At 39.6% G+C, this 21,651-nt stretch overlaps 2 protein-coding genes and 1 long non-coding RNA gene across 6 annotated transcripts; 1 reads left to right on the top strand and 2 right to left on the bottom strand.

The window, feature by feature from the left end:
- Positions 1-26: 26 nt before the first annotated feature.
- yeats4 (YEATS domain containing 4) lies at positions 27-12,550 on the bottom strand. 2 transcript variants are annotated; one of them, XM_086202126.1, is made up of 7 exons: positions 12,407-12,550; positions 2,767-2,886; positions 2,358-2,424; positions 2,085-2,179; positions 1,558-1,647; positions 1,230-1,317; positions 27-615 (listed from the first exon to the last, which is right to left on the bottom strand). In XM_086202126.1, the coding sequence occupies exons 1-7, from the start codon at positions 12,416-12,418 to the stop codon at positions 446-448; spliced, it is 642 nt and encodes a 213-aa protein (XP_086058252.1). In that variant the 5' UTR covers positions 12,419-12,550; the 3' UTR covers positions 27-445. The 2 variants fall into 2 exon arrangements, with proteins under 2 accessions (XP_086058252.1, XP_086058250.1); XM_086202124.1 differs by lacking the exon at positions 12,407-12,550 and adding an exon at positions 2,971-5,589.
- LOC147262860 (uncharacterized) lies at positions 3,136-15,801 on the top strand. Its single transcript, XR_015112496.1, has 3 exons — positions 3,136-3,192; positions 7,851-7,955; positions 15,407-15,801. It is a non-coding gene; the product is annotated as an uncharacterized LOC147262860 (long non-coding RNA).
- Positions 5,744-21,373, bottom strand: cpsf6 (cleavage and polyadenylation specific factor 6). Of its 3 annotated transcripts, none has more exons than XM_086202111.1 (11): positions 21,230-21,373; positions 18,675-18,884; positions 18,420-18,523; positions 17,580-17,725; positions 17,071-17,247; positions 15,894-16,001; positions 14,605-15,091; positions 13,306-13,421; positions 13,040-13,193; positions 12,407-12,605; positions 5,744-12,204 (listed from the first exon to the last, which is right to left on the bottom strand). In XM_086202111.1, the coding sequence occupies exons 1-10, from the start codon at positions 21,287-21,289 to the stop codon at positions 12,419-12,421; spliced, it is 1,749 nt and encodes a 582-aa protein (XP_086058237.1). In that variant the 5' UTR covers positions 21,290-21,373; the 3' UTR covers positions 5,744-12,204; positions 12,407-12,418. The 3 variants fall into 3 exon arrangements, with proteins under 3 accessions (XP_086058237.1, XP_086058236.1, XP_086058238.1); XM_086202110.1 differs by having other exon boundaries at positions 5,744-6,370; XM_086202112.1 differs by lacking the exon at positions 15,894-16,001 and having other exon boundaries at positions 5,744-6,370.
- Between the last annotated feature and the right edge of the window lie 278 nt (positions 21,374-21,651).

Raw genomic sequence — 21,651 nt, 5'->3', positions numbered from 1 at the left:
CAGGTCCGACAGAATTGGAGCAATACTGTAAACACGTCTTCTTTATATTAAAAACAAAACAAAACAAAACCAAAACAGTAAAAATCACAACACATTAGCTAGTTACATTCAAAAAGGTTCACACTAATAAACATGTTTCATCAGAGGCTTGCAGAGACCTGCCTGGCTGGGTTCAGTCTATGTAATCAAATAATAAAATGACTGAGTCTTTAGAAGATGAAGTCACAAAATCCTTGTTCCAGCTGAAAGTGTTCGCCACCGTCTGATTTTCTTATTTAGAGTTCTGTTGTTTAAGTGACTGTGTCTTGTGAAAGGGGAAAGCTTTACTCTGTTAAATTGTGGTTGTGTTTTATACAGGACGGTACAAGGAATATCGCAAAGCTGCGCTGTTTTCTAAACCGTGGATGAAGTCGCAGAAGCCGATCCTTCCCAGAGGAACGCTCTCTCAGTGCTCCTTGTGGTCTCCATCCTCCTCTAGTTTCCTGATCTCGGCCTTCAGGTGATTGATGTTCTCTCTGCTGGCTTTGAGTTTGTCCTTCAGCTCGGTGATCTCCTGGCTGGTTCTCTTCTTTGCCATTTCCATTTTCTCCTTGGTTCTCTGCTCCAGCTCGCTGACTGCAGGAACAAGAAACAACACACACTCACAGCTCATAGGCTATCTACTTCCTGGCCCGGGACTAGTTGCCATGGCAACCAGTGAGGCTGTCACTCAGCTCGTCACGATGCCGTTATTCAAGGCTAAGACTGGTGATCGGCCTCGCGGAGTGAGAGTAAAGAGTAGTGACTTACATGACTCATCCCTCCCTGTCAAGTCACAGACAATACATGTCAAAAGCGATGATAGATGTTAGCCTTTAATTCCTGAACTCTTTAATTTCTTCTATTACACATTCAAACTTTTGTGACTGGGGTTCTTTTCTGTTGATATTGGCGATTTTTAATTGCCTTTCTTTCTTTTTTTTTAAACTATCAGGACAAAGAAAACAGGGCTGACTTAAGCAACTTTTTGGATTTAACTACCTTATTTTAAATTAAATAAAATGGGACATGTAATGAACCATTTTTCTAAAGTGGTGTTTTGGAGGCCAACATCATGTATTTGTCATTTAAACTGAACAGTTGGACATTCTTAAGAACTGCTTTGTTATTGCTATTGATGAAAAGTCAGTATAATATTTCATTATTCGAGCCAATATGTAACAACGGTCTGTGTCTGTGGGTCTACATACACTCTGTCTCATGCTTGTATGCTCCCAGTGTGAGTTGTCTTGATGTGGTTAGTAGCTGCTGCATCATGGCGGTTGGATCCTGGAAGATCTGAGAAATGATGAGAAATATAGCACTTCTAAGAATGTAACAATACAAAAATCCAACAAGTTAATGCCAGTGGATGAATGTGGTGTATAAAACAGAGTGCAGACACCTGCAAACACTTTGATAAAAGCAACAAATTGTCTCATTTGGGGATGTGATGTGCCACCAATTGTGTTCTCTCTCGTGTTTGGGATTAAGTTCGGAAAGATTAAAGGCTACATGGCACGAGGAGGACAGGCTTACCATCTCATCGTAGAATTCAGACACCACGGTCTTCTTCGGCATGGCGCTGGAGTCGGACTGGAACAACTTTAAAAGGTGGTACAGAGTCACCTAGCACACACACACAAGAAATATTCTAAATATCAAACCCTGAATTGTTCAGCATTTCACCAAGGGGACATACTTTTAGATGTAAAATGGTATTTTCTTTCAACAGACTTTCAAGAGTGCTTCATTATGGCAAAAATCATGATCACAATTATTATTTTGTTTTAATCAAAGGTCAGCATGTTTAACTGCGTTTTTCTTGGTATCTTTAGGTTGCAAAACAAGAGCGTTGTTGCTTGATGGAATTTAAAACAATGATCACATCATCTCAGTTATCTTGCTTTCAAAATCAGTAGCTGCTAAACTTATATCTGGAAAGAAAATTTGATCTGTTGCCCAGCTCTACATAGCATATAGCTAAAAGTACACGGGGAGGTCTACACCATAAAGACTATCATGAAACTGTGTGTGTGTGTGTGTGCGTGTGTGCAGGCCCTCACAGATCTCTCATTGGGGTCAATGAAGAAGATCTTGATGACGATTTCAAACTCCCCCCAGCCTGTCTCTGTGATCTCGTAGGGAGGCTTGGTCACCACTGGATGAACAAGGGGACACCAGCCTGAGCCACACTTATACATGCTGCATTTACAGTCACATTCCGGTTTTAGTTTATACCCATTTCCTCCACAGACCACATATCATGCCCTGGAATGACAAATTAAAAGGTCTAATAAGTTTTGCGGATCTTACACGTCCTCTGAACATGTACTGACCTCTCAGTGGGTTACCGTAGCTCTCGTGAAGTTTGAACTGGATCTTCTTCACATATGCAGACATATCCTGGAAGAGACAGTGTAAAGCTTTTATACAGTTTAAGGGTCCTGTAAGATGAAAAGTGGCAGAGGGACGGTGTGGTGGTAAGACAGTCAAACTAAATTGAAAACTCAAAACCTTACAAAATATAATGGATAATGGACCTTATTAATTGCCTCTTTCTTATCCACTGCACAAACAGTAAATCCTATCTGGCTTTGCTTACCGACTTCCTTAACCTATGAATGATGTGCTGAGTGAAAATGAGTTCGTGGTAAAACACATCCCACGAATGAGGCGTACTTTGCCTTCTATTTTTTAAGTTCATCAGTGAGAACAGTACTTGTTTTTAAGATGTGCGCATCTAACCTCATTTCTGTAGGGCTTCACGTAGACAGACCACTGGTGAGTGTGTCCGTCCTCCTCTCGCTTCTTCCCAAAATAACGGGCAACATTTCCAAAAACGATAGGCTTCACAATAGTCACTCCCTGAAAGTAACAAGGACAAAATGTATCATAACAAAACGTACGAACCGCTTCAATGGCTACATTGACAAACCACTCAGTGGTTACCTTAACTCGACCCCCGGAATCTGGACCAAATTCAGTCATCTTTTTGAACATAGTACAGAAAGAATACAGAGGGTTCTAGAACGTTCTTATGGTTCCACGTAGCGTTCCCTCATCAAATAATTCTTCCATTTACTCATTTGATAGCTTTGTGTTGACCGCGGGGAGATGCGTTCAAACCGCCAGCCAAAGCAGCACCGGAAGTGTAACGTGCTTCAGTGTCCGGTATGTACCAAACCTCTACTCCAAACAGCAGTTCCGAACAAATGTAATATCGTCTCACCGCTTCTATAAAATGGTCTTGGCCATGAAAGATGTCTCTTACTACCAGAAAGCATCAAAGCACCTGGTGACTTTGGTGGACTGTATTATCTGCAGTCGGCGGACTCGCCATTTTGATATAACTTGAGGTTACACGATTACTATGTAACCCACTAAATTCAGTTCAGACTTTTGTCCTTGTTGAATTAACAGTCAATTTCTTTTAATTCTGTCATTTACCATAAATATGTGTTCATTGAATTTTATTTGTCCGTTCTACAGGTTGCGGATGTCAGTTGTCAAAATTAGCAATTTTTAAATGAAAGGGATTGCCCCAGACCCACTCATTTACTAACAAAAGATTTGGGTTGATCCATGCAAGCTCTCTTCTATTTAGACCAATTAGATATATAAAAAAATTAAGAAAAAGCAAACCAAAAAACAAAACCAAACTGAATTTATAAATTTTTTATTTTGACTGTGCCCGAGTACAAAACCTACAAAATATTGGTACATAAGATTACCTCACTGTAGTGTCTTACAATTATTTATCTCAAGTCATAGGAGAAATGTTTTACGCTAGTTGTTAATATAACTGTTGATGAATTACAAACAGAATTTTTTTACCCCTTAAACTGCAACCATATCAAGGTTCAAGGTTATTTCCATTATAAAACTTAAGATGAATTTCACTATTTCCAATTAATAAAATACTACCACTGGAAATGCAAAAATACTGACTATTCCATCTGCTAATGTGAATAGTCAAAGACCTCTTCCGGACTGGACAGTTTTCTTCTGCGGTGCACGAAGACCTACAAACACTTACCTTCAGCACTGTGGAGTAAAGTCAGAACTGCAACATGACACAAATATGACATCAAGTTATACCTGAAAGCCTTGAAAAACCCTTATTTTTATATAGATCTATGTTTCTAATGTTTGATGGAGAAATGTGAATAACTTCAAGAGATGCAAGGAATTAAGCACTTGTGTAACGTGCCACGATTTTGAAAAGCCTCTCAATACATTTTTTTTTTTTTTAACATACAACACTAATCTCTAATACACTGTCAGGGGAAAAAACAGATCCAGAGCTTCAGATTTGTTTTTGTTTTTTTTAAACTGTTGGGACTGTTACACTTCATCCAGAGCTACATACCAAAGATAATCATCAGTGAATTTCTGTAGTTTCTACTAGGGGTGTCACAACATACCAGTAAATGATGAACTGAATTATAGCTTAATTTTTGTTGTTTTTGAGATATTACGCATTAATATTATCACAATAACAGTCCGGGGCCTGCAACTACCTGGTTCACAGTGTAATTGTTCTTTCTGTAGGCTTTTTAACAAACTCACTTAACACTTCCATATACATCTCGATTGCAAGCCATTTGCAAAAAACAAATCATATTTGAGACAGCATTTTGAGAACATATTCTATACATACTGCAATGAGTGTTATTGTATTGTGAAAATTTGGCAAAAGCCCAGATGTAGCAGATCCAATTCACACACATACCTTTTATAGCTCAGCTATAGTCTAGGTGGTTTGACTTGACATCAAAGCTTAATTCTTTTTCAGCACAATTCTTTTGAACATAGAGTATGAAAATCAAACAAAACAGGGAAGTGTGATGTGGACAAACAAAAGTGGACTGGTTGATTATGTGTTTTAGCCTTACATACATCAAATTTGATCATTATGTCATTAATTACATCTTGATGATTGAAAAGGGTGCTGACAATAAAAAAAAAACATTTTCTGTACCTGTCAAAGTAAATTTTAGGTTGTGAATCCCAGAGTATTGACAACCAGTGTATCTGACAAAAATGTGACATGATGAGTGGTGTAAGACATTCTGGTCATGCAACATAGTAACAATTTTACTTTCAAAAACGTGTTCATCTGTGGTGTGACATACAGGGTAAAATTGAACACAAAAACATGTTTGTGTGGAACATGGGAGGAAAAATATTTACATGTACTGCAGTTTACAAATTAGCAACAAATGGAATTCGGAAGATATTTGGAAGTTTACATGACTTATTGCTCTAGGGAATAATGCATTTCACATAAACCACATGATGATGTTATACAATTTGGTTTGGAGGTGTTCTTAGTGGTGGCTATTCTGTGTAAACAGACACATCAAAAAACAAGGCATAGATTGTTTTTTGGTTTTACCATGTGCTGCCCAAAATGATTCACTTTCAATTAGCTTCCGGTATAACTCTTCTCATCCACGAAGTCAGAGCACATTGCCAGATGTTACATTCAACTTCTGTCTTACCTTGTAAACGACTGCATCCATTTGAGGAAATGGAGCAGAAAAAAGCTACAAATTCTGTATAAAAAGAAATCTAATTTCTAAGGCATTAGCCACTTACTAATAAAGCTAAAAAAAACATCCAAAAAGATAAATTCATTCTATTTAACATTTTTGCAGGTTCAAAATATACATTTAATATAAATGAATCAAGCGTGGAGGAATTCACAAAATGCAGAGTGTACCTCGGTAAACATTTTATTACAACACCATCTTTCGTTTTTAATCAAAAGCAGAGACATTTACAAACATACTAACCATGAAAAGAATAAATGAGAATGAGAGGGAGGGGGCGGGGAGAAAACATCAAACATGTACCCTATAAAAACTGCTCTCTAAACTGAGTGTACACTGTACAGCGAGCCAAGAAACAAAAAAAAAAACAAAAAAAAAACAGGCGCAATGTTTGTGTCTTCTATAAAGGGGTAGTGCAGGCCATTTTATTGTTTCTGTGCAGAAAAGCATCATACATACTCATTTTCATGTCAAATAAAACACCATAAAAATAAAAGAGCTGTTTGGAAAGTTGTTTTTTTTTTCTCTTTCGTCTTTAGTTACCATGAGTATAGATGTTTGGATAACATAGCCTTACACAGGTTCAGGGTCTTCCATCCACTGCGCTTACTCAGGCAGACAAGATGAAAAGACAAGAAAAGAGGATGGGTGGAGAAGGAGAAGAGAGATGGAGGGGTGGAGGAATAAGTGGTGGCTGTGGTTGTAAATCCTATCCAGTCATGCAGGGCGGGGAAGGTGGTGGCGCACTGAAGTCCCTCCTCCTTTTCCTTCCATCCGTTCTTGAGCCTTGTAAGCTGAAAGGTGTCAAAATGAAGGGTGCAGTTTGGTTTCGAGGCAGCGCAACAGTTTAAAACTCCCTCCCCCTCACCATTACACTTCTAACACTACATATAAATGGTCACGCCAGGGCTGGGGGGGGTCAAGTCACAATCCCTAGAATATAAGTACAAAGGTCATCTAAATTGTATTAAGCTGTGGTGATGGGAGTTGTATGATCAGGAAAAATCCACAAAGTCAAAAGACTTAAATCAAATTAACATTCTCTCTTCGAAAGTTCTTTGGATTGTGCATTGCCCTCAACCCTGGCACAGACACAGAAACATGTCATGCAAACTTGGACAGCAAATCTATCTGTATATGTAGATACACACACACACACACACAACAAAAAAAATACACCAATAGTCAGGTGAGTCTACAGTCTCTAATGTTGCAGCGACATGGGTTTGAAAGTGCTTTCTGGATGCATGTTGTGAACATTCTTCTACTGAGGTCTACAGACGTTTTTACAGAGAAGACCACCAAAAGTCTAAAAACCGGGTATTTTCAGGGTTTGCACAAATTCACATACTCTTTAGGGGTGGAAAATTCACATTACGGCTGAAAACATTACATACTGTATCATGTTTTAACAGCAACCAACAAAGCTAAGGTTGTTCACGATCAAAACCGGTCTTTCAGTTACAACCAGTTTCATTTTCAACAAACCAGCAGAACCGGCACTTGTCGCTAGCAAATATAGAAGTAGCCTACATTCAAAATCTTTGTAGGTCTTATTTAGAATGGACTCTTGTAAACTGAAAATAGGTAAGCTTTGTTTAGCACTGTGTTCTTTTGTCCCAACTTGAATTGGTTTATAGTCAATTCTCTTAAATAAGGTCTGTGATTAACACCAACACTTAAGTTTTTTTTTAACTTTTTGTTCTGCAGTGTAAAGTGTCACTTAATGCCACTCATGAAGTTCAGCATTCAAGCGTCTTAAAAGGAAGGGTTGTCAACAAGCGGTAAAACAAAGGTTGAGTGTTTTAAGCATTAAAGCTAGTTGTTGTTATGTACTCGTGCTTCTGCGGTGTAGGTCAGAGCATTGTGCTCGCTTTGTACTTCTAACAAATAATTTTACACATAAAACTCAATTAAGTTTGATAAGATTATCTTGTGAACTTTATTTTTGAAAATATTCCAGCACTGATTTAAGAGGGAAGCCATGATGATGCTCGGCCTACATCTCTGTGGTTCTTTATTCTGGGGCTGCTGCTCAACCTGTGAAATAACTCATCACATCCAATCTATATCTTTCATACCTTTTGCAAAAATCAAAAATGGTTTGGTTTTTATTTACACCCACCAACACTTAAGTGGGAGATGATAGCCAATCCCTTTGCAATAGTAGTAATTTTGATAGCGGTGTTTGAATTGTACTGGCATTATCCAAAACAAAATGCATACTGCATTTTGGTGCAGATCTGATATCATTGCATAATATTAACATTGCAGCATTCTAATGGCTGGATGGAAAATTGGCTGACCTCGCCTTGGTGGACGTACACGCTGTTACGAGTGCCCTCAACTTATATGTGATTCTCTGAAAAACTACTTCCGGTGAGTATACACTGTTTATTTTTCTGTGTAGTTGTATTTTCATTCCTTGAAAACTCTATTTTAATACTTTTTTCTGTATTGATTTCTAGCAACCATAGGAAACTGATCTTTTATGATCAGAATTTTCAGTCAAACCATCTTTTTCTCTCCTTCGAAGCAATTGGTAATGATATGCATGTGGTACACAACAGCACTGAAACATCGTCTCAAGGGATTTTAGCACGTAGGAGTGAAAGACACAAAGGACAAAAAGCGCTGCACACCTACAAATAGAAAGGCACACATCTGACCGGTACATCAGTTGACACTTTCCCACAATCACCATGTGTTAGGTTTGCCAAAACCCCACATATTTTGACAAAAAACACAGAAATAGTTATGCCAACAATACTGTACATACACCCTGTAACAGTCTAGGTAAAGCCACAAGCCAGCAATGGTTTTTACTCATCACTGGAAGTCCTTCATGCAAAGTACAATTAACTGGAAAGTCAACGCTTCATCACAACCATACACACCAATACCTTAAACTGACAACAATGGTCCCCTGAACCAATCAAGTTCCTATTCCAATTAAAACTACCCTCACAAGAATTGTTTCAGCATAATTTACAGGGGGGGGGGGGGGGGGGGGTTCTTGTATATCTTTGATAAGGGTTTTCCTTATAGGGGAAGCAATACCAATTAGTTAACTAGATTATACACCAGAAAGTGAGTACAGGTGATTCTACTTGGCTCAATGTGACTCAAAAGCATTTTTGAAACTTTGTTATGATGGGTTTCCTTTTTCTCTTTTACATGGTGCATGGCTGCAGACAAATAATGTATTTAACAAAACATTTTGTACAATACAGTTGTCAAACTTTTGTGATTCTCATCATATTATTTTTCAAATGAGATCCAACACAAGTGGGAACGGACACGACTGAACTTTTGTCAACAGGCAGATTACATCCACAAATCATTTTTTTTTTTGCCAAATTACATATACACCATAATAATAATAATGGTAATAATCATTTAAAAACAGTGTTATGGGGTGTCAGCCAATACAGCATGCAAAATTCAACAAGTCAGGGTCAAACCAGTGTCAAAGGGTCCATTAAAACCACAAACAAACAAGCCTATAGTGTGATATTTACTGATAAATACACATATATTGCCGGCTTGTTGTTGTGTGCGTTGTTTGTTATCTACTGTCATTACTACTAACAATTCCTTCAAACTAGTGTGCCAAATTTCTTTCGGACATAGGAGGGGGTAGAAAATGGACACCATTTCAGGTGCACCCACTGATACAAGGAACTGAAAAGTACTCACCCAAGTACATTATCTTAAATTGCTTTGGACGGGTGGTATTTGTATCTTTTTTAATTCTATGGTATACTCTGAACTTCTACCATGCGCGTACGTTAATTATTTTGCCTGTAAATCAAACAACAACACATGCTTATTATTGACCTTTATCGGAGACCCAGTTTGACCATGGTTTGACAGGAGCAAAGATATGCTGTTGAAAAGAACAAAAGGATTTGTCACCAGTACACCTACAACAGACTGAGGCGACTGCATTAATTTGCCTAGAGAAAACACCACTTTCCCACAGCTGCATGAATAAAAACAGTATGTTTGGCAATCAATTCTCCATGGTTTCGCTCATTGACATTCTCTTTGATGTCAGACTGCTTTAGGGCATGGTCATATGGAAAAATGGGACACATTTGGCCTTAACAGATAAACATTCCTGCCTGCTACTTTGTATTTTCATTCATACCGCAACAAACATTTTTTTTAAATATAAAAAAAGATATATACTCAATCTGCATCGTATCAGAATGTGTTAGGCCTTGTATCCGCTGGGGAGCTCGTGTCAGTGATTAAAAAACAACAACAACAAAAAAACAAAAACAAAACTTGAATTACTTTACACTGGTTAATCTAAATCAGTGGTTTGGATTGCATTGATTGGCCTATTCATGTTACCACTGACAAGAAGCTAGAATTGTCAAACTAGACTTGCTACGCTTCAATCAGCCTGAAAACCTCAAATGTTACATACACCTCAGATTTTTAAAAAATGCAACAATCTAGAGTAAAGAGGTTCCCAGTGGACACAAGGTCTTTAATGAATAAAGGCCAAGCTAACACAGACAGCTAGCGATTAGCATAAATCTACACTACTCATGTCACATGAGCACTTAGCTACTTCTTAACATTCTTTTAGCATGGACATGGCTTCAGAGTTGTGTAACTCCATACACCAGTACAACACCCCAGGTAAAATCCCTCAGTAAGACTGCATAAAAAGGACTTTGTGAGAAATTAGGACACTTATGAAAGAGTGCATACAGTATATACATTATTTACATTATACAGATATTTTTTTCCTCCTCTATGTGCTAAACTGCATCAAGACACTGAGTTGAAGTGATAAAAAACTCAGTGTACTGTATGCATGAAACATCATTAAAAAATGGAAAATGCAAATGTGATTATGCACAACTACATAAACTACAGGTGGTCTGCTCTACTGAAGTACAGTAGTTTATACATTACTTGTTAGTTTAGCAGTAATGGACAGAACGGCACACAGTTACTGATATTTCAACTGCAATCTCAATACCTCACAAGTTATACTGGTCAACCTGCAAGTGACGCGATATCAGAGAGCAGCCTCTGAAAAAAGTTTACAAAGTCACTTATGAAACCCTAATACTGAGAACCTATGCTAAATAACAGCAAGTCTCAGAGATGTAATCTAGAGTACTAAAATTATTTACAACTGATAATGTAGCACCTACATCATAACCAACCTGACGTTATGACTCATCACTTAAAAGCTATGCATACACATAGTGGACATTAAAAACAAAAAATATTAAATTCCCATAGGTATCAAAGGCGCCCTCGTTTAACAGTTACTATAACATGGATTGGCTGCACTGACATTCTGAGGCACTGGCACTCTATCCGTGTTTCCATGTAGGTTTACTGGGCGCAGGCAGTAACCCACTCGTAAAAAACTGACAATTATGGTTCATCTTCAATGTTTAGCAAGTTTGAATTTCAAAAAATTACAAACATTATCAGTTCAATGCTAAAAAAGCTATCTGGGCGAAGAGGGCCTTATTCATCTAAACTTTGCGACAATTTATCAGACAGAACATGACAATTTTTACGTTTCACCACAGTGCTTGTGGTGCAATGACTGCAAAGTGTTTTGAATTCTGCCATAAAGATTTGATGTTACATCAAATATAATGTCAGGCAATATTACTGACATGCAAGTATAGAGCAATGACATTGTCAAATATTGTAGAAGCACTGTTTGATTAATAAATTATCACCATGTAACAAGACATTTATATATTTTCCACTCATAAATCGGAATCGGAGAGTGTATACAACATTGCGTTAGCGCAATATATGTTCTCACAATAAAACCCAATTAGAAAAAACAAACAAAAAAAATACCACGCATTGCAACAAAATGGTTAATCTGTGCCAACTACTAGAAAACTGAATCAAGTCATTCTGGCGGAAATCACTTACTTCACCATTATTATTTCAAGCACCATTATTGTTACAAGCACAACCTACTAAGCAGAACTCCATGTCTTAAGAGGTTTCATACATTCCGTTGAAGATTTCTGGTCTACTGGCCGAAGCTGCTGGCAAAATCCAAAATTTAGGTATTTGTTTGACAAAATTAAAAAATAAGGAGACTTTGTCAGTTAATTTTGCCGACTTAAATTCTGCAAAACTGCACCCATCGCAGCCGAAAAGTAGAAGCATAACGTGAGCTGCTTTCTTTCCTTGCATAATTTTCTATTACAGATTTTACTTGACACTGTAATAAGAAATACACAATAAAATGGGTGATAAATTTTGTAATTCACCAGCAACAAAAGCATGTAGACCAAAAATAAACAGTGTCCACAAAGTCAAATTTCTAGTAACTGTCAAGTCTATTTTCAGATTTTGGGTGAATTGTTTTTAACAAGCCAAACCAAAATTCAAATATAACAAGACCATATGAGCTAAACAGCAGAGGATAATGCATTTTTCTGAAAGACAACACACAATAATAATGTTTAAATTTGAAAGCACTTACCTTACACTTACCTGGAATGACTGCTTTTTGCAAACATCGTCTCTCCATATCCTCCTCCTCGTGATTTTTATAAGGTGCAAGACTTTCCCTGATATTTGTAATGGTAGATTTCTGCTCACCCTCTGTAGATAAAATCTGACCCAATATGTGCAGGACTTCTTTAGTGCTAAGAGTTTAGCAAGAACCTAAAAGTCCAATGAAGGATGTTGTGTTCTCTTCTTTTTGCCTGTAGTTCAGGCAAACTGAGCTTAAGCTTATCTGGCTAAGTCAAATTTGAAAACATAAAGCACTGAATAGACATAGACAGCTTATGACAGGAAAACATGGGCGTACCCACCTTTCCTCTCATCTAGCGGTGTCGGTACTCTCTCTCCCTCTCTCTCTCACGGTCTCGGTCCCGGTCCCTCTCGCGATGGCGGTCCCGTTCCCGGCTGCGTTCTCGATAATAGTCTTCATGCCGGTCCCGACTGCGGGACTTGTGGCGTCTGCTCTTTTCCCTTGAGCGGCTGTGATCTCGTTCCCTGGAACGCTCTCGCCTAACAGAGTCAAAGGATTTGTTAGACTGTGCACCAGGTCTTAACATCACAAAAGGTGTTCTAATTAAGTGCCAAATTCCCAATTAAAAAAAAACCAAAAAAAACATCTATATACCAAAGCCTATGCTGCACTGTAGGATTTCCCAACATTAGAATATACTTGAATATTACAAAAATGGGAAAAATGAAAAAACCTCTATTGAAAGTAATAAATAGTATCACAAAAATAATTTTACAATTCACATTTGAAATAGTTACTGTGGTTTTAAGTATCAACAAAAACTTTCCAAGCTTTTTTTTTTTCATTCAAAACACTGCAAGGAGATATTCTGTTTGTCAAGTAATAATGCTAGTCTAATTAAATACAGCCCACAATCAAAGATGTGTATACCGACAACTACATAACTACCAATAGTAATATATTTAATTGTTACCTTGAGACAGAGCCATAGCTTTTTGACTCAATGCCATGCAGACAGTCTTGGAGAGAACTTATGAGGACCTTGCAACGGTCGTCTGCTGATACTTTGGACTGCTTGATCAGACTGATGGCAGTCACCAAGGTCTCTATAGCACTGCCATAGTCAGCTAAACAAAAAGAACACGGGATTAGGCTTTGTTCACATTGGGTTCCAGTTTTAGTCTGCACAAACACATACTGCATTTAAACTATAGTATCTGAAACTGTTAAGAGTGTTACCTGCACTGGCATCGGACACAGCTCGAGATATGGCGCTGGAGGAGATGGCTCTGTTCCTGTTCATGATCTCCTCAAATTCTGCTTCGCTCAGCGGGGTCCGTGATGACTCCATCTCCCTATAAATGCACAAACAAACCTCATCACAAATTAAGTGAGGGAACGTGTATAATACATTCATGTTTAGATACGACAGTGGCACAAAATACACTTTATTGCCAAAGATATTAGGAAGTCTGCTATAACATGCAAATGAACTTTAATGAACTTCTCAATCCACAGGGTTTAATACGGAGTTGATACACTCTTTGCAGCTATAGGGTGTTCCACTGGGTTGAGGTCAGGGCTCTGTGCAGGCCAATCAAGTTCCTCCACACCCACTCATTTATCCATGTCTTTATGGACCTTGCTTTGTGCAATGGTGTGCAGTCAAGTTGTAATAGAAAGGGTCCAACCCCATACTGTTCTCACAAAGTTGGGAGCATGAAATTATCTAAAATTTCTTTGAAGCAAGCCATGACACATAAGAGTTCCTTTCACTGGAAGTAAGGGGGGGCAAGCCCAACCCCTGAAAAACAACCCCACCGAACTTTACACTTGTTACAATACAGTTAGGCAAGTACCATTCTCCTAGCAACTGCTGAACCCAGACTCATCCGTTGGATTTCTAGACAGAAGTGTGTTTCTTCACTCTAGAGTACACATTTCCAATGCTGTAGAGTCCAGTGATAGCATGGTTTACACCTCTACATCTGATGCTCTACATTGCACTTGGTGATGCAAGACTTAGATGCATCTGTTCCGCCACGGAAAACCATTCCATGAAGCTTGCTGCACTGTTCTTGAGCTAATCTGAAGGCCACACAAAGTTTAGAGGTCTGTGGCTATTGACTCTGCAGAAAGTTTGGCAACTTCTGCATACTGTGTGCCTCGGCATGCACTGACTCCACTCTTAGATTTTACTTGGTCTACCACTTTCTGGCTGATTTGCTGTTGTTCCCAATTGCTTCCACTTTGTTATAATACCACAAACAGTTGACTGTGGAATATTAATCTACTGGACAGGTGGCATCCTATAACTGTACAATACTTGAACCCACTGAGCTCCTAAAAGCAACCCATTCTTTCACAAATGTTTGTAGAAGCAGGCTGTATGCCTAGATGCTTGATTTTATACACCTTTGGCCATGGAGGTGATTGGAACACCTGAATTCAACGAGGGGTGTCCCAATACTTTTGGCAATAGAGTGTATATCCTGATAGTGTGATAGTGTATTAGACAACACTAAGAGTTCTTCTCACCGGCCTCCAGGACCGTAGTCTCTCTCATAAGGTGGCGGGCGTCCGTAAGGGTCATTTGGTCCTGGGGGGCCCCTGCTGTCATTTGGGGGCATGCTGTTGTTACCAGGTGGGGGGAAGAAGGCTGGATTCACATGAGGAGCTGGTGGCGGTCCACCTGGTGGGGGACCTGGCAGGTGAGGAGGTGGAGCTAAAGCCATAGGGGGCCCAATAGGGCCTGGGGGACGAGGAGGGAATGGTCCTGGGGGTGGGGGGCCCTGTTGGGGAGGTGGGGGGCCAGGAGGAGGGCCATAACCTGGTGGAGGGGGACCTGGGGGTAGGGGTCCCATTGGTGGCTGACCAAATTGACCAGGGAAAAGGACCGGGGGAGGAGGCCTGTCACCACGATTTGGAGGACCAGGGAGAGGAGGAGGCAGGACCTGACCAGGAGGTGGAGGTCCAGGAGGGCCAGGGGGACCAGGGGGAGGACGTGGGGGACCCTGCATCCCACCTACAAAGACAACAGAGGGGACAAAACACAAGATTCTAAGCTTTCTCTGCCAAATATCTTTAATTTTTACATAAGTTTTAGTTTTTTGCGGCATCCTGTTATTTTGTTTATGTAGATGAAGTTTAAGGCTGATTAAAGCAATTCAAAGATGACATGAAAGACATGACAAAGATGAGCAAGCCATAGCTACAGGGACAAACACATCAAAAGGCCAATACAATAATGGTGACAATGAAGTAAGAAGGCAAGCAAACACACGAAGAGTTCTCGTTTGTATCATTTGGGGTCCTAAAATGTTTTTTTTTTTCCCCTCAGGATTACAATTCCACAACAGGAAAGGATGCAGTGCTGGAAGTTGCCAAGGACACCCAAGAGAGGTGCAGTCATATCAATCCATGTTAGCAAATGCAATTATGTTTTGTGGGACACGATTTAAATGAAAATATTTTCAATATTCTGAACTGAGGGAAAGCAGCCATTCAGAAGCACAGTGTTCTGCTTTTGCTATGCCTCTGCATTGATTTAGTTGTTTGTTTTTTGCATTCGCATTAACCTCAAACAAACAAAACACTTCACTAAATGGTGAGGTTCTGTTTGTTTCAGTGTGAATACTTCAATTATTTACTCTGTAGGCCACAAGTATTCATCGCAAACTGTCCAACTGTTAACCACCCATAAATTCCGCCATTTGTGCAGCAGTCTACCACAGTATTTCAATGGCACAAGTCCTACCAACAAACAGCTGCAGGTTAGGATAAAAAGGCAATCGATCGAATCAGTCAGATCAATCGAGGTGTATCACCTCTGCCATGCCAGCTCCCGTTCCTGCCCCCCGGCGGGAAGGGATTGAAATTCATATCCATCAGAGGGCCATCTTGGTGCCTAATCAGATCTGGTCTCATCCCCGAGCCTAATGGGGGGAGAAAGCAAACCAATCACAACTGTCCCCTTAATTTCCATCTGCCTATTACCCGAAGGCTTTTTGCAACCCAGCATTGCGAGGCACCAGCCACTAAGCAAAAGACAAGATGTCAAAAAGGGTAGGATGGATGGCAAGAAATGAAAAAAAAAGAAGAAGAAAAGATGGAAACTCCATTGTCGGCCAATTGAAGATGTGTGGAAAGTTTTAAGACTGGTAGCTTGCAAAGCGCAGCCTTGAGGAAAACTGCTGGTCAAGAAATGGTGTTGGAGATTGTCAGTGAGCAGAGAATGCAGCCAAGGAGGGATAACTGTTACACAGGAGGTGAAGAGGGACAATGACAGTGAAAAACAAACCAAAAGGGGAGGGAGACATGCACGGACGCAGACCTAGCACAAGATCTCCCCACAAAGACACACAAACCTTGGTTTCCGTGCGGGTGTGAGCATTAGCAAAACTTGGAATGTGCTACCAGAGCAGCACGGCCAGACAAAAAGCAAACTACTCAATTCTATAGATTATGCAAAATTCAGGAAAATCTAATGTAAAACAAACCCATTGCACTGCTGGATGATTTATTAAGGGCACTTCCCTACAAAAACACCTTCACCATTGGCAATTTTTATATGTATTCATATCAGATCAAATTCTTGACTCTACATCAGGGTACATCATCACCAGGCCTAAGTCCTGATGTAATTCAGACAAACACTGCAGCAAATTAATGCTGACACTCATGGAGGAGGAATGTATTCCATGAATCATAATATTTGTGCTCATGAAATATACAAGGACTGCTTGTGTGAATGGTGGACTCACCTCGATTAGCACCAGAAGGCTATTTTAATATCAAATAGGAGTAGGTTTAAGAGCCTATCCTGCTATCCCAGTTGTGCCGCTAAAAAAAACCAACTAACCAGGAGCTACAAATTGTTGACCAAAATGCAGAATTTATCCCATCTATTTGATAATTTAATCCTAAATAGACCTGTTTGAGGAAAAAGGAATTTAGTGATCACAGAGATGGACTACAGGCACAAACACTTAATACCAAACTAACCAGGGAAGTGTGGCGGTGGCCCTCCAGGCCCAACAGGACCAGGGAAACGGTCTCCTCCAGGGCCAGGTGGTCCAGGAAACCTGCCTCTACCCCGACCGCCCATGGGAAAACCTCCACGGGGCCCAGCACCTGGGGGACCAGCTTTACCTTCTCCAGACATTTGGCCTGACTGGGTACCTGAGCAAAGCATACAACACTACTGACTCACTTTTATATGCAAGAAGGGATGAACATACAAGCATATTCAGGTAAGCAATTGTGTGTTTCCTGACAAAATGATAGGAATTCCTTAAGAAGCGAATGAAGAGTATATACTTATATAATTCACTACACTTAAAGTATGTCTAGTTTGAAATAACTGATGCCGAGTGCTGCTCAGGTGTAGTCTGGGTTTACAGTTTATTAGCTGAATGCAAATTTCTTCTACTTAAGTCAATGTGTATTGCAGAATGTTGATTAATTATTTATTGGCGCATCTTGAGTGCGATGTGTAGACTTGTCCTACTTACTTTTGCGTGACTGCATCTCAAACTGGCTGAGTGACTGTTTGTTGCATGGCGTGACAATGGGATTCTGACCATGGAGCTCCCTCTTTGACAGAAGTTCCATCAATTTCCTGGATGATCCCTCGGAGCCCACGCACACCAGAGCAAACCTGGGACACACATCAATAGTACATAAACAATCACATGTTACAAATCACTTACCAGAGATATATTTTTACTGTAAAAATTCTTACAACTTGGGATGTCATAAGCTGTGTGGCTTATCAAGCAACCGTTAAAAAAACAGAGCTTAAACTCTAATAACTCATCTGATCTGATATTTACATAACATTTTACGATCCTAAATTATAATGAAGTTTTTTTTTTGTTAAATTGTGAAAGTAAGTTATCAAAAATGAACAATAAAAGCTCAAAAAGAATATTCTACATTTTGAACAACATAACTAAATACCATAGGTGAGAATTATTTTCATGTCATTACACTCTTGAGTGCCTTTGTGAAAAAGATTTATATTTTGTGTTAACAGATGAATAAAATGTTTCTTACGGTTTTGGATGTTAAGAGAATAAACTAGAGGATTTATCGCATTTTTTTTCATTAACAATTACACTGTGCTGCAGCCACTGTGTGGCAGGAAATGGTATAGCAGCAGCAACATAAAATCATCATTGGGAAAGTATCATTTGTCATCTGATTTCCAAATCCCACAGAGTAATTCTGGCCGGTAATAAAAACTGTGGAGAGACAAAGCTTATCGTATATAATGGTGTTTAAAAAACAAAACAAAACAACACTGTCCAACCCGACTGTGATAAGTTTAGTCACATCACACTAGAACACACCCTTTGGACTGGCCATTGGCTCTGTTTTCAAAGAACTTGATCTCCAGCACATCTGTGATGCCTATCAACCGGATTGCTTCTGTTAAATCTTCATCTGTAGTCCACTGCAAAAAGAACACAATCCAATCAGTGTATTATTAAGTTAAGCAACCTGAAGTTCAGAATGTGGGTCTCACTTTGAATTGAAACAAAAGCAGTGTTGGAGGAGAGTCTAAAACGTCTTAAAACTATCATCAAATAAACTGCAAGACTGACCCATGTGAGGTTTCCAATGTACAGGGCAATCCTTTTGCCTGTGTAGGTGTATACAACGTTGGGTGGGGCACTCTTCCCTCCCTCTGAGCCGCCCGGTGCAGGCAATGTGTCCAGATAGTCCCGGTCCTCTGGTGCATCACCATTATTGGCTGATGGGGATATTACATCATCATAGAGGTCGATCTGCTCGTGAACCGGGTAGTCAGCCTCCTGTTAAACATACAAGCACGTCAATCTAAGAATCTCGACTTGCATCTAGTAGCATGACTGGATGCATTGTGGCTTGTCTACCATGTAAAAAAAACAAGAGGGTCATTTCCAACCACGTCACATGGTATATTTCTTTGTTTATGTACGCATGCATAATCAAGGGCATCTTTTCACCCCTCCACATATGTAAGTATATGCAGGTCACACAAACAAAAAAAAAAAACTTCAAATGTATTAGAACGTGCAGAGCATGTATTTTGTTGAGGTTACCATGTTGTAAGACAGACAGACACACACACAAACATACATACCCACACACACAATGAGCTTCAAGACTGATGAAGATGTGATACTGAATATATGTGTTAAAGGTACAATTTGTAAACAGAATAAATTTGTATTCAAAATAAATAAATAAATAAAATTAAAAAGCCTTAGTGGCAGACCAAAGTTGCCCGCGTATGGCATTACGGGGTGCACACTCAGGTACGGTCTATATGCTCTTGTAATACATCTTCCCCGACTACAGGCCAATACTGACTCACTTTAACCTGTAGTGCGCTGCAACTGGCAGTACGAAGAAGTTAAGTCGGTGGAGGGAGCTGAAGCTACGAGTTACTCAGTAGTTTGATAGCCGTTGTATGTTGCTAACGTAAACCCAACGCCCAAGGCTCGCACACAGCCTTCATCAGGGTTCAGAATCAAAGTCTGCTGGTATGAAACTAAGAGGAATGACACAAAATGAAGTAAGACAAGGGTAAATATTAGGGTATCTTTTCCATGTCAGACAAAACGGTTACGATTAAAACATTAAGTCTGATGCTGAACTCGCCTTGTTTCTTTTGGATTGAAAGCAAACTAGCATTAAATTTCTTGTAAAACATGTCGACAGTATAAATAACGACATCATTACCTGTAACGTTTGTGGATAAACTTTTCAGACTGCGTGATGTGGCTGTTGCATTAGTAACCACTGACTGTGTAGTTGTTCAAACGGAGCAGAGAGATTCAATGTTGCCTTGAACTGTAAAGTTGCACAACCCCCGCTTGTGATGCTACTGCCAAAACTCAAGCAACTCATTGCTGGAATTTTTGGCGCATGCTTTGCACGGATTCCCCACTGGCTATGAGAGTACTGAGCATAACCCAGAAATGGTACTGAGCATAACCCAAAAATGGATGCAATACTGCCCCCTATACAGCTGGAGTACGTCGTGTGTGTCGAAAACTGACACCATGTTATAAATTGTGGATTGGTCCACAACCTACTGTTAAGAGTGCAACGTATTCCCTAAGTTATAGTTAAGAGAGAATTTGAGGGAATATAAACATGCTCACTGATGAGTTCAGAATACAGACCCGCGCATTTAAGTTCTGTAAAACTAGCAACTGCACATTACTCTATTTTTGCAGGCGGGTAACTTAACAATATTAAAGTGCGTCATTTTAACCATTTACAAATAAATGATAATTGGCCAGTATTTATTATTATATTTTAATTAATTGAGGGGAAAAGAAATACATCCTGAAACAAAAAAGTTTCGTCGTAATTTGACTTCAAGAGTTAACGCGCATGAGTACATTTGAGAGCCGTTATAGTAACATGTTGATACAAATCGTGCTAATCGACCCAGGTCAATAATAAAGACATGTCGTTACCATAATAACGTTAAAACTTATCTTAGACGAGTACAGTACAGGAGCGGACGAGAAGGAAACAAAACATCAAACTCGCCCACTCAAAACATGTCCGCTCCGTTGTGCTAACAGCCCAAGGCTAACAATTCATAAACAATCGCTCGAATTAATGTTTTAAACAGGTCAAATCCAGTAAGTAAACGGCGCACTCATTCACAGTAACTTGTCTTTCACCCCACTATAGCTGAAATGATTCCAAAACACCAATGGGCTTACGTAAAATCCCACACCGTATATTTTCCCTTACTTAACTGCAAAGTGTTAGCTAAGTAGCAAACGTATCTGCGTTGCTTAGCTTTGCTAGCCCGCCACTGGCGGCCATGCCGAGGCCTTAAGAGTGTGCCTTCTTAACAATGAAAGCATTTGCTTTTCGATATCACACAGATTTAAGCAAACCATACATCAACTGCCACACGCAAGTGTGATTTGCTTTAACGTCGACAATTCCAAAACTGTAATATTTGGTCTCAATACTGCTGGCCAGGGCTGCAGAATACAGCATGCTTGAAGGGGGCCTGTGAGCCATTGGGGCTTGTTTCACAGACTTCGCACCCGACTGTGCGATATCACAATCAGCAAATACTGATTCAGTTAAATATACACAATATTACAATCTGACTCAAATGTACTAAATATGGATCTAGTACCTGGTTGAACTCCTCCTCTACGTCGGCGTAGATATCGATGTGATCCACACCGTCCGCCATTTTCCTCTGACCCGTCCCTCTGTCCGCCCGACGCTGCAGAGACGCAGCAATCAGCTACCAACAATGGGACGGGATATTAGCGCCCCTATGGGTCAGAGTGAGAATACACCATCACAAAGATTTTTAAAGCGAAAGTAGTTTTGGTCCCGCGGATTGATATTATCGTGGGCCTACTTGACGAACTGTGAGATGAATGAAAAAGAATAAAAATCTGACACACATCTCTCTCTCTCTCTCTCTCTCTCTCTCTCTCAATGTTGGGATATTACCTAGGTATTGATGATTTTTTATTTGAAAATTAATTGAAATGAGATTAAATAAATAGAATGTGAGAATTTAAGAAGAAAATAACTATATTGTGG

The sequence above is a fragment of the Aulostomus chinensis genome, chromosome 4 (assembly GCF_037954235.1).
Source record: "Aulostomus chinensis isolate RoL2024-O1b breed Wild chromosome 4, RoL_Achi_v1.0, whole genome shotgun sequence".
NCBI lineage: Eukaryota > Metazoa > Chordata > Actinopteri > Syngnathiformes > Aulostomidae > Aulostomus > Aulostomus chinensis.
Note: the sequence above shows the minus strand (reverse complement) of the source record. Positions and strands in the feature narration are given on the sequence as shown.